Here is an 11193-nt window from a genome sequence, read left to right on the forward strand (position 1 = left end):
GGCCGCGCCTCCGCCGGGGGCCCCGCCGGCAGCCAGGGGGGGCAGGCGGGCGGCCCATCCTGCAGCAAGGCGCCGGCTCGCTTGTTTCCAGGAGCTTTGCAGATAGGGGGAGGGAAACCCGCCTCGATTCTCCGGGAGAAACCCCTTCCCTCCCCCCACTTCGCCGACACTCCCCCCGCCACCAACAACAGCCGCCGCCGCTGCTCGTCCTGCCGCCGCCGCCTGCTCCCGCCCTGCCCGCTGCCACCGCCGGGGCAGAACCATGGAAGGCGAGACCCCCGCACCCAGGCAGCTGAGCGCAAGGGCTTCCAGAACACTGGGGAGTCTGGTCTGAAACGAAAGCGCCGAGACCCCCCAAGGAAGAGAACTGGCGGAGCAAAGGATTTTCATGGCGCAGGCCGCAGAGCCCAGGACCAAGACCGAAGCTGGCATCTCGGCTGTCACAGTCTCTAACTGTCCAGGTCCCGACCATGAGAGACGGTGCTGAGAAGTCGGCTGTGCCCTGGTTCCCTGTGGAAGCCATCTCCAAACTAGCTATCACATATGGAAACTGGAGACCAGAATTTTAGGAAAAGAGATTAAGGCATCTCACTTGGGGGGGGTGGGGGGTGTCTTTTTTATTTTATTTATTTTTTCTTTTTTAAAAAAAATCACGGCAACTGGAACAGTTTTCTGATCTCAAAAGGCAAGCCTCTCTTCCCGTGTGATCTTTATAATTTACACTCTTTTCCGTGAGCTTTCTTACCTCCCTTTTTTTTAAAATCTCTCTCCATATTCTCTATTCACACACATACCCATTATATTAGTAGTGGGATTGTTTTTATTTTTTATTTTTTGCTTTAGTACTCGCACCCTCACACACACACTCTCCCGAGAACCAGAAGTCGGTTGGGTGTTTATATAATGAAGAATTATGGGGCTGTTTGACCGAGGTGTTCAAATGCTTTTAACCACCGTTGGTGCTTTCGCTGCCTTCAGCCTGATGACCATAGCTGTGGGAACCGACTATTGGCTTTACTCCAGAGGGGTTTGCAAGACAAAAAGTGTCAGTGAGAATGAAACCAGCAAAAAGAACGAGGAAGTTATGACCCATTCTGGATTATGGAGAACCTGCTGCCTAGAAGGTATGTGATTTCCCATCGCCTCCCCCCTCCCACCCCACCCCTCCCCTCTTCACTGCCCCTCCCCACCCTCTTCCAAATAAGTCCCCTTTACATTCCACCATTTTCTTACTTCACTCCTTCCACCGCAGATCAAGGTTGGTTGGGTTAGTTTCAGAGGCAGGAAAAGCAATGGGCAAAAACCATACTCTACTCTCTCGCCTCTACCCTCCCCCTTCCCCAAATCTCTTCATTGGAATAATCTATGATGTGATGAAAACAAGGAGAGGATGCCTTTAAAAGTCAAATATGCTCTGCCTGCTTCGGAATCATTAGGATTGGCCATTCAGTTTAGCATTGCCATTTATGCGAAGGGAAAATAACTGCTGGTCTCAATGCTGCTCTTCTTTTTGCAATGAAGAATTTTTAAATGTTCTTCCTTTCCCCCCTCCTCTTCCCCTGACTCTCCAAAAGTCTCGGACACATCATCTGCAGATCTCTCTCTCTCTCTCTCTCTCTCTCTCTCTCTCTCTCTCTCTCAAGAAAAATCTGTTGTTTCTAAGAATCCTTTTTGGTAAATCCTAATTATTCCAGGATCTCAACCTCAGATCAAGAGGATTTCGTAATGTTTATGAGCCACACATATGTTCGAAGCGGCTGGCTGTGTGTGTGTTTGTGTGTGTGTTAACATTCACAAAGTCTAAAAATACATACGTCTCTCACAAGAAACAAGTCCAAGTCCTAATAAACAGCCATTCACTTGCAGGTTAGTCTGACAACCGGTTCACTTCCACACAGAGTGACATGTCTGTTATCCAGAAGCGAGTAGAGTCAGCATTGCAGCCGGCTTGAGAATCAGACGTTTTGCAGGCAGGCAGGGAGGGAGGGAGGTGAGGGCATGGGGAGGTTGAGGGAGGAATGAGGGAGCAGTGGGGCAGGGGTGTCAGCTGTTTGCCTTGATCTTGCAGGGTCGTTGAGGCATGTGTACGTGTGCTGTGAGCAAAGGGGCCTCCATGGTGTAAAGGCTGGGAGATCAGGGTACGGGTGAAGGCATGTGCTTCTGGGACACATTAATAAGCACAGAAAAAAAAACTCCTGCAGGTCATACAACCCGCATTTAGCAACAGACTTTAATATAAGAGACTGCGTTTGAATGGCTATTTATGTCTGTGTGTACAAGCTACAGCCACCCAAAGAAAGACATGCACAGAGATATACATACGTTTCTATATGGAAAGAAAGGCTTATGTGCTTTGCTTCTGATATGAACCAGTACTGGAGACTGTTTGAGGCAGTATTGGGAAGTGGGGACTGCAGGATTGTTTGTTAAGCTCAACATGGGATGGTGATGCGGGGAGTTGAGGCCAGGACATGGGGGAGAAGAGAGGGAAACGGATGCGAGAGGAAGAAACTGATGTGGCCCCAGTGTCTAACCCACACTGAGCAAAAGACATTCTTTGGGAAATGGGTACATCTGGGAAAGAGCCCAAATCCCCTGTCCCCCTCCCAACATTCTTGGTGCAAACAGTTGAGTGATGGCTGAACATGTTTTGAATAGCTAAGTGACTTCATTGAGCGATGGTCTGTTTGACGCATACTGCATTTGGTGCCCTTTCTCAATCCAAACCGCTGCCTTTAACATATTCTGCAGAGGAGCTCTATGCTGAATACTATATGCTCTTCCTTAGCCAGAGAATCAATATCAGGAAATTAATAGGGACTGTTCTAAATACACACGCACACGCACCCCTCCTTAAAAAAATGAAAAGCCTTTCATACAGCTAGTCATTAACAGTGGAAAGACTTCCATTTAATTAAACATTGTTGACAGACTTTTATTCCAAAAGAGAAGAGGAGCAAAGTGAGAGAGGGCTGCTTCAGGGAAATGCTCAGAGTAGCAATTTGCCTCCCTTGCATCTCAGTTACATGGATGGAAATATGCAGCCGAGAGATTAGAAGGAAGACAGGACACGATTTTAGGGGAAATATACCCAGAAATTGGTGGGTTGGTATAAATATACTTTTTTATCAGGCTTTTACTTGCAATAAACATTAAAATTTCGTCTGTTTGTTGTTCACATCCCTGAACGTGCTGCCCACCCCGCTGAACTTACTCTCCAAGCTGCATACTCTCGCTCTCCCCGAATCATCTGTAGAGGGTTAGGATTGCAACACTTCCCCAGGGCTGTGTGATGCGCACAGGAGCTGGGGCTTTGGCCACTCTCCCCAGTGGCCTTGGTGGCCAAGTCCCAGGCACCTGCCTCCAGGCAGTGAGGGGAGGTCTGGGGTGTGCTCTCTTTGAGGTTGATGTTTCCTTTCCACTTGTAGCGAAGGCCCAGGCAGGAAGGGCTGATGCTCAGGGCCCCAGTTCTATCCAGCCTTTCATTTCCAAAGCCTTGGTGGACATGGGGCTTTGCAGGCCAGGGACCACTTGGGAAGTTAGGCCTTGGCCACGTAGGAAGTGGTCTGGAGATTTTAAGCTGCTTATTCTCAAAGACTGCACTGATTTCTAAAGGTTGTAAGTTCACTTATTTCTGAAGGTTGGTGTAGAGAGTTTGGGGGCCTGGGAGGAGGGAAGCCTGGTGTGCTTGCTTTTTTGAGCATTCAGAATAGGGTTGACCTTTATGAGATCAAGTTGTCAGTGTTTCAGTTTCCCCCAAACTATGTTTTTTTGTGAGAGAAATGGAACTTTAAAAAAAGATTCTCCCACCACCACCTATTGATTTGTGTTTTCTGCCCATACCCGAGAAGTTGTGAACAGATTACAAACCTTCTCTTGAAGATGCTGCTAATAACTCCAGATGAAAAACAACCCTGTCTTCCTCTGATCTCTTTTGCTCTCTGGTTTTTCACTAGTGCTTTTTATCTCCTGAGATGATTGTTTTTGTTCACCTCTTGTTGAAAATAAGAATTGGACGAGTTCCTTCCCTCTATTGCTGTTTTTGAAATTAATGAGTCTGCAGAAGATTGAGAAGGGACATGACCACCTGTTAGGAGCAGACACTGGGGGTGGGGGAAGGGATCAAGAAAAAAACCACAGTCCTTATTTTTTCCCTCTGCAGAGTAAATAACTGAAAAGTCTCTGTGTGTGAACTTGAAATCCCTATCAGACTGGTGTCCTCAGTGGGATTTGAGCAGTGGGGGATACAGGTTGGTGGAGAGTGATTGGAAAATTTCTTGAACTTTTCAAGAAAGCTGCATTAAGTGTCTCTGAAAGGAGAGATGAATTGGCCCTTTGGGGGAAGAGTTCAATAAAACCTACAAGAGGACGCTAAAACAGCTTGTTCCAAGGGAGGTGTCTCTGGGCCGCGCGGTGGCTTTCTGCTCAGCAGTGGCTTGCTACTCAGGATATTAACCTCTGTTGTCACCTAAAGGAAACACTGTCTCCAGAGGCAGCAAGAAATTCACTCTTTGTGTTTATTCTCCCCTGTGCCTTCCTCCTCTCTGTCCTGGCTCCACATCTCCCCCAGAGGATTTCCAGCCCTGCAGAGGAGGAGCCAGCAGCTGGTACAGTGTGGTCTATAGCAGAAACAAACCCTCCACTGTCTCTCTTTTCTCTCTCCCTCTCTCGCCCCTTGCCTGACTGTGAGGCACAGCAGAAATCTTGCTCTCTGTCCAGGCTGTTGTTAAACTCTCTCTGAATTTTTCGAGCTCCTCTTCTGTCGGTGGCTTCCCCTGCCTTCCCCTCCGTAGGCTGCTCGCTCACGTTGGCTCTGCCAGCCATTCTATATCCTTGCTCTGTTTGAGCAAGCAGTGTCTCAGTTGTCCCGAACCGTCTTTTCCAAGTTTATGATTGCACAGCCCTTGCTTGGCCTGTGAGGTGGTGCAGTGCTCCACACTTGGTCCAGCCATGGCTCTCGTTCTGCAGAATGAAAGGATACATCTTTTATTTTAGGAAAGCCAACAGCCTTTCCCAGACACTCTTACCTTTAAGTGTGGATGAGCTGAGTAAAGAAGGTTCTAAGGGGCCTTCACACTGTGTATGTATTGTTCCATAATTGCCTAGATAACTTGACTTTCCTTAGGTACTTTGTCCACAGTAGGTGCACAAGAAATATTTATCAATGAATTGATACACGAATTCTTAAAATTACTGAAATAAATACAAACATCACAAAGACATGGGATGATCAAGTAATTGAGATCAAGATGGAGGGGGGAGAAAGAGAGAGAGAGAAGGAGGTGAGGAAGTGGGAATGATTTGTTTGTTCTTCCTGGAACTTCTTTTTTAAAAGACTGGTAATGAGTCATGAATCCATTACTATAAAACAAGAGAATTCAAAAGGAGTCAGTCATTGGGGTTGCCCAGCTCCTAATTGGCTAAAATGAAGGCAAATTATTCAAGAAAAGGGAAAGAAAAACACAGCCTCTACAGGGTAGCAAAAATAACCAATTGGTTTTTTACCCTTTTCTGCTTTTAAAGTATCCCAAAGTTCATTCTGATTTTAATTTTCAGCAGAATAGACACCTTTGGGCAGAGAGCAGGTGTTATAATGACCATCCCTACTTAGCTTCCCCAGACTCTTCTATTCTTTAGCAAACCTCTCATTCAATTCCTGTGACCCTGAAAACTTTCCCCAAGGTCCTGGGTTCTAACCAGAGGTTTCCTGTAGAGCCAGGCCCGGAATTCCTAGCCATTCTCACCTTGTCAGCTAAAACTGACTCTGCTCTTTCAGGTGAGCAGAACCAGGTGCACCAGAGCGAAACCACACACTGTCTGTCCCCCATCACGGGGCTGCCAGCGCCACGAAGGCGAGGAGGGGGGTTGTCTGTCCTGCTCATGGCTACACCCACAGCAATCATGACAGTGCAAGATGCCCACCTGCCTCTGTTGATGAATGAACAAATGACCACTCCCTGCTACACGGTGGGCGTTCAGAAGTGGTGGTCCTTCCTATGGTCAAAGAATTGTTCTTTCTACACAGTGAACGGTGGTGGCAGAAGCAACTTTTTTTTTTTATAGACATTCTAAATAATGAACTCAACACAGAGGAAGGAGGGAGGGAGGAAGGGGTGGGAAAAAGAGAGGGAAAGAGGTTCAACACATGAGGGACAATACTAAGGAAAGATAATAAAAAAGGAAGTGCTTAAAGAGAAAATAAATGTCTGCAAGGACATGCTGGGGTGCGAGTCCTCGAAATAGATGCTGGCCTTGTCTTCCTCCCCCCTCACTGTCCAAAGTGGCTGTCACAGAGATCCTCAGGGAGACTTTCCCATGAGTGTTCGCTTTCAGGTTGGGGGAAGGAGAAAATATGCATCCAGACACATAATGCAAGAGATTTTTAAATGTATCGAGATTCAATGGCTCCTTCTAGCCTCAAATATAAGCATTTTGGCCCCAAACCCATATTCAAATGAAAATGCACTTTAAGTTTCCAGGTTAGTTTGCAGCCACAGATCAGGCAATTCCTTCACTCATTTATTTTATTAATTAAATCTTTGATGAGCCCCTACAAGACAGCCAGGCCAGGGGTTGGGGACATATTGGGAAGCAGCATCCTCCAGGGTCACGACCCTCAGGGTCCATGGAGCCTCATGGAAAAGACAACCCCTAATTCAAAGAATCTTGTATGTATAAATTACAACTCCAATAAGGGCTATCAAGGGGAGATGCCTGGGACTGTGACTTTATAATATTGGGATTACATCTAACCAGGGAAGGCTTCCCTGAGGAGGTGAGATGGGAATGGAGATTTGAAGGGTGAACAGGAGTTATCCGGGCGACAAGGAAGAAGGAATGTTCCAGGTCGGAGGGTGGCAGGTGCAGAGATGGGAGAGGAAGGGAGTGAGACCAGCACCGGAGAAGGCAGGGGACTAGAAAACCGAGATGGAGGGCTGTGCTGGGGGCAGCGATGCTGGATGGTGTGGGAGGGGGAGTGGGGCCTTGTTAGCCTTGTTAAAGAGTTCTGCTCTCTGTCTTCTGGCTTCTCGCTTGTAAGCTCCTTGACCTTGGGGTGATTAATTCGGTCTCTGTGCCTCATTCTCACCATCTACGGAATAGGGACAATACTGCGTGCCCCTAGTGCTGTTGTGAGGATTAGGGCAGCCATTCCCTTCTCTTCTTCACCATGTGCCTTCTGCTTCCACCCTGATCTGAACGTGGTGGTCTCTTAGGCCTCCCGACCTCCCGTGACAGTGCAGAGAAGGGAGGAAACAGATTCAACTCAATTCAGCTGAATTCCAATCAACTCAATTCAAAATGTACTAGTCGGGGTGTGGACGGTGGGTGCCAACCCTCTGCAGAACGTAGGGAGGCAGTGATGAACAAGCCCCAGGCCTGCCTCCAGCACCTTCCAGGGCAGTCCCAGCAGGGCAGCCTCAAGAGCCAGCAGCTCACAAAACAGCTCTGTTTCATCCTGGACATTTGAGACAGCCCCAGAGCCTGCTGCCACGTCTCCTTATTACCCTCCCGCAAGTTCAGAGGGATATCTGGCATCTTCTACAATCTGTTAGGATCATCGAGGATTTGAGCTGGAATTTGAATGAGGCTCACTTATAACCACGAGGCTTTTTGAAAATAGGGATGAGAGTAGAGAGATGTTAACTGTGCTTCTCATTGCCAGGAAGTGCACGTCAGTGGATGTGGGACTGTTGGTGACCTACGATGGCCCATCCAGCACCCTGGTCCTTTCTCCTGGGCACAGAAAAGGCTTTATTCTCCCAGTTCCACCTTCCCTCAGTTCTAAGGCACCACCAATTGTAAAGTTAACTATCTACCAAAAAACAGCCTTCAGGGAGGGGGAAACAAATTTAAAGTTTCACATTAATAGCAAAATATGATCTAACTTCAGAAACTTTGAAACTTAAAAGATGTGCTTTAGAATCAAAGGAAGATGGTCAGCTGTCTTTCTGGCAGGGAGGAACATAGGCAGGGTGCTGAGAGAGCCCAAGGGATTTCTCCAGCTTGCACTTGGTGCCCGTCCCGTGACTCAGGGAGCAGTGCAGGGCTGAAGAATGCAGACTTACCAGCAACTTTCTGGACAAGGAAAAGAGTGATGGTTGCTCTTTGTTCAATAACTGTTCCCAAGCACTTGCCAGGTGCTGTGTGAGACCCTCGAGGAACTCAGTCAAGTAGAGGGGATACACCCGTGGACAGATGATGATAACAGCAGAGCGTGGCATATAAACACAGGGTGTTCTGGAAGCACAGAGATTGGGGAGGGGGTGATGGCAGGGAAGACTGAGTTCTGAAGGACACAAAGTTTGGGCAAGGAAGCTAGGAGAAGGAAGAGCCCTTTAAGCAGAAGGAACGGCACATGTACAAACACAGATGCCCAATCGGGAACGCCACGGTCCGGTGCGGCCGGCTGGAAGGCAGGAGGCTGGGAGGCAGCAGAAACAGGAATGGCTCACAGAGCAGTTTGTGTCTCACCATGAAAGAAAAGGGAGGCCCAGAAAGTCAGGGAGGGTCACCACTGGCTTTCCCATTCTGCAGATCACTGGACCTTGAGGGCCCAATAGATGGGATGAGCAGTCAGTGGGGGCTGGTGAGATTTACTGGACAGGCACGAGGCACAGTGGGAAGGTTGTTGCAGTAACCAGGTGACTTGCACTGTCAGTAGTCACAAATGGAGAGTAAAGGGGAGAAGAAAGATAAGCGATGGTCAATGGGGCACATCCAGATCCCCATCATTGAACACATATGATGCCCTAGGCCCTGCAGTCACAAAAATGCAAAGTCTGTACTCAGATGTCACCTTCTCAAGGAGCCTCCTGACCCCCCTGTCTAAAGTAGCACCCAGTCCTGTTACGCTCTTTTATTTCCTTCTTTAACTTTTTATTTTTTAGCATTTACTTGTTTCTGCTCTGAGTCCCCCTGGATAAGCGATGGTCAATGGGGCACATCCAGATCCCCATCATTGAACACATATGATGCCCTAGACCCTGCAGTCACAAAAATGCAAAGTCTGTACTCATATGTCACCTTCTCAAGGAGCCTCCTGACCCCCCTGTCTAAAGTAGCACCCAGTCCTGTTACGCTCTTTTATTTCCTCCTTTAACTTTTTATTTTTTAGCATTTACTTGTTTCTGCTCTGAGTCCCCCTATAAGACTGTCAGCTTCAAGAGGTCAGGGACCATGTCTGCCTTGTCCATCACCATCTCCTCTAAGCCTTGTCTTGTGCCTGGCACAGAGGGAGTGCTCAGGGGCTGTGAGCTGGATGAATAAATGAAGAAATGCTGCCTGCCCTCAGTGAGCTCCCCATCTGGTGAAGGTGATGGGCTTTGAAACAAGAACTCCAGGCATCCTCTTGACCAGCCTTTTCTCCTAGGCTTGGCTGGAACCACATTCTGAGAAACACCTGAGAACAAGCGGCTGTTTTCCTTGCACCCTACAGCCTTAGAGGCTCCCCAGGGTGCCTCCTGGGCCACAGCTTTGCCATGAAGCTAGGGAAGGTGATGAGCCACAGTTTGCTGGGAAGAGTCACCTTTTCTCTCCATTGAAACCCTTGTTAGGTACTGCCTGGAACAGAAGTACTGACTTAGCAGCCCTGGGTTTTCCTCTGAGGAGCCACCACCCCCTTCCTTATTGACACCATATTTATTCACTCTTCCCTGAACCTCTTTGACCTTGGGTAGTCTTCCAGCTGCTAACAAGAACACCAAGGATTAGGCATGAGATCCCAGGTGCATGGTTGCTGGAGCCCCACTGTGTGGCAAACTGACTCCTTGCTTGGCTACACCCTCCACCATAGGATCTAAATGCCCCCGTGCCCGACTCTCTCTGGCCTTGCACTGGGCAGAACTCACTGGAGGCGGGCTGGTGCTCACTCCTAGACCTTTCTTTACCTTAAATTTTATCCCATTGCTCTCCTGTCTCACTTTCTCTGTTGCCTCTTTTCTGCCACATTGTCACCCCACCTGGATCTCTGTCTTTATCTCTAATAAAGGGCAAGTCTTATCCTTTATCTTTCTTTAATTTTCCCTTAAACTCTCCTCCGTAATTTTTCTCTGCTGTATTTTGCAGAGAAGGTACCCCTACAAAACAACTATTCTGCCATCACTTCAACACTAATGATAACCCCAGTGATGATAATAATGGCTAGTTATTTGATGAGTGCTTCCTTTGTGCTAGGCACCATTTTAGATGTTTTCCATTGGTTAGTTCTCATCTTCACAGTTCTGAAGATATGTGCCGTGATACCCATTATCTCCATCTTAAGAAGCTCAGAGAAGTTAAGTAACTTGCCCAAGGTCACACAGCAAGTGGAAGATCTGGGATTCCAACCCAAGTCAGTCCAACCCAAAAACCTGTGTACAGCCTTCTATTTCACTAATTATGTTTACAGTTTTCCCCTGGCCCCCAAATCTATAAATAAATTTGTTTTTTATGAAAAGTTGAGGACAATGCTAAGCAGAAACTGTTATTTGTACTCCTGTGCATGACGAAATCGTCAACATTTTGAGGCTTAAGTTAGGATATGCTACTTACCCAGAGCAGAGTGGGGAAGAGAGGAGGGGCTGCCAGATTCTTATTGCTTTGAAAATAGAAGGTGCCTCAAAATGCAAGGACATCCCTGTCATTGCAGAATACAAATACTGCCTCTCCCCTGCCTTTTGCCTAAGGAATCTTTCCCAGCCACATCCTACTTTGTCTTCAGAACTCAGCCAAGCCATACCTCCCCCAGCATCTCTGCTGCCTCCCACCCTGCTCCCACCTTGGTTGCTTTCCTTCCCTCCTTCCTTCTACACCATCCATGCATGCTTCTATCACAGCATCTACCATCTTCTATGTTGCTTGTTTCCATTTCTGTCTCCACCTCTAGATCATGAGTTCCCTCATCCATTTCTTCAATGAAATTTACTAAGTGACTACTATATGCTGGGTACCATCCTAGGAAGAAGTGTGAGAAAGCATGGGGTGTTTATGGGGTCATATGAGATTTATAGTATGCTGGAGGACCAGGTGTGGGAGGGCAGGTGTTAGTAATGAGAGACAAGATTGGACAGAGACCCCATCACAAGGGACGCTATACCATGATTGCTCAATCAATGTTTGTTGAATGAGTGGATGAATGAAAGAATGAATGAATGTATCAAAAGGACATAGCACAAAGCTTTGCATCTGAGATTAGGATGCATATTTAATCTCAGA

General features: G+C 47.5%; 1 protein-coding gene across 1 annotated transcript in view; it reads left to right on the forward strand.

The window, feature by feature from the left end:
- The first annotated feature begins 215 nt into the window (after positions 1-215).
- The window catches only part of CACNG2 (calcium channel, voltage-dependent, gamma subunit 2), a 117711-nt gene continuing 106733 nt past the window's right edge, over positions 216-11193 (forward strand). Inside the window, exon 1 of the mRNA XM_008583855.1 lies at positions 216-1124. Within this exon, the coding sequence (XP_008582077.1) occupies positions 914-1124 (211 nt within the window). The 5' untranslated portion in view covers positions 216-913. The remainder of the gene's footprint in view (positions 1125-11193) is intronic.

This window comes from Galeopterus variegatus, unplaced genomic scaffold, assembly GCF_000696425.1.
Source record: "Galeopterus variegatus unplaced genomic scaffold, G_variegatus-3.0.2 Scaffold3067, whole genome shotgun sequence".
NCBI lineage: Eukaryota > Metazoa > Chordata > Mammalia > Dermoptera > Cynocephalidae > Galeopterus > Galeopterus variegatus.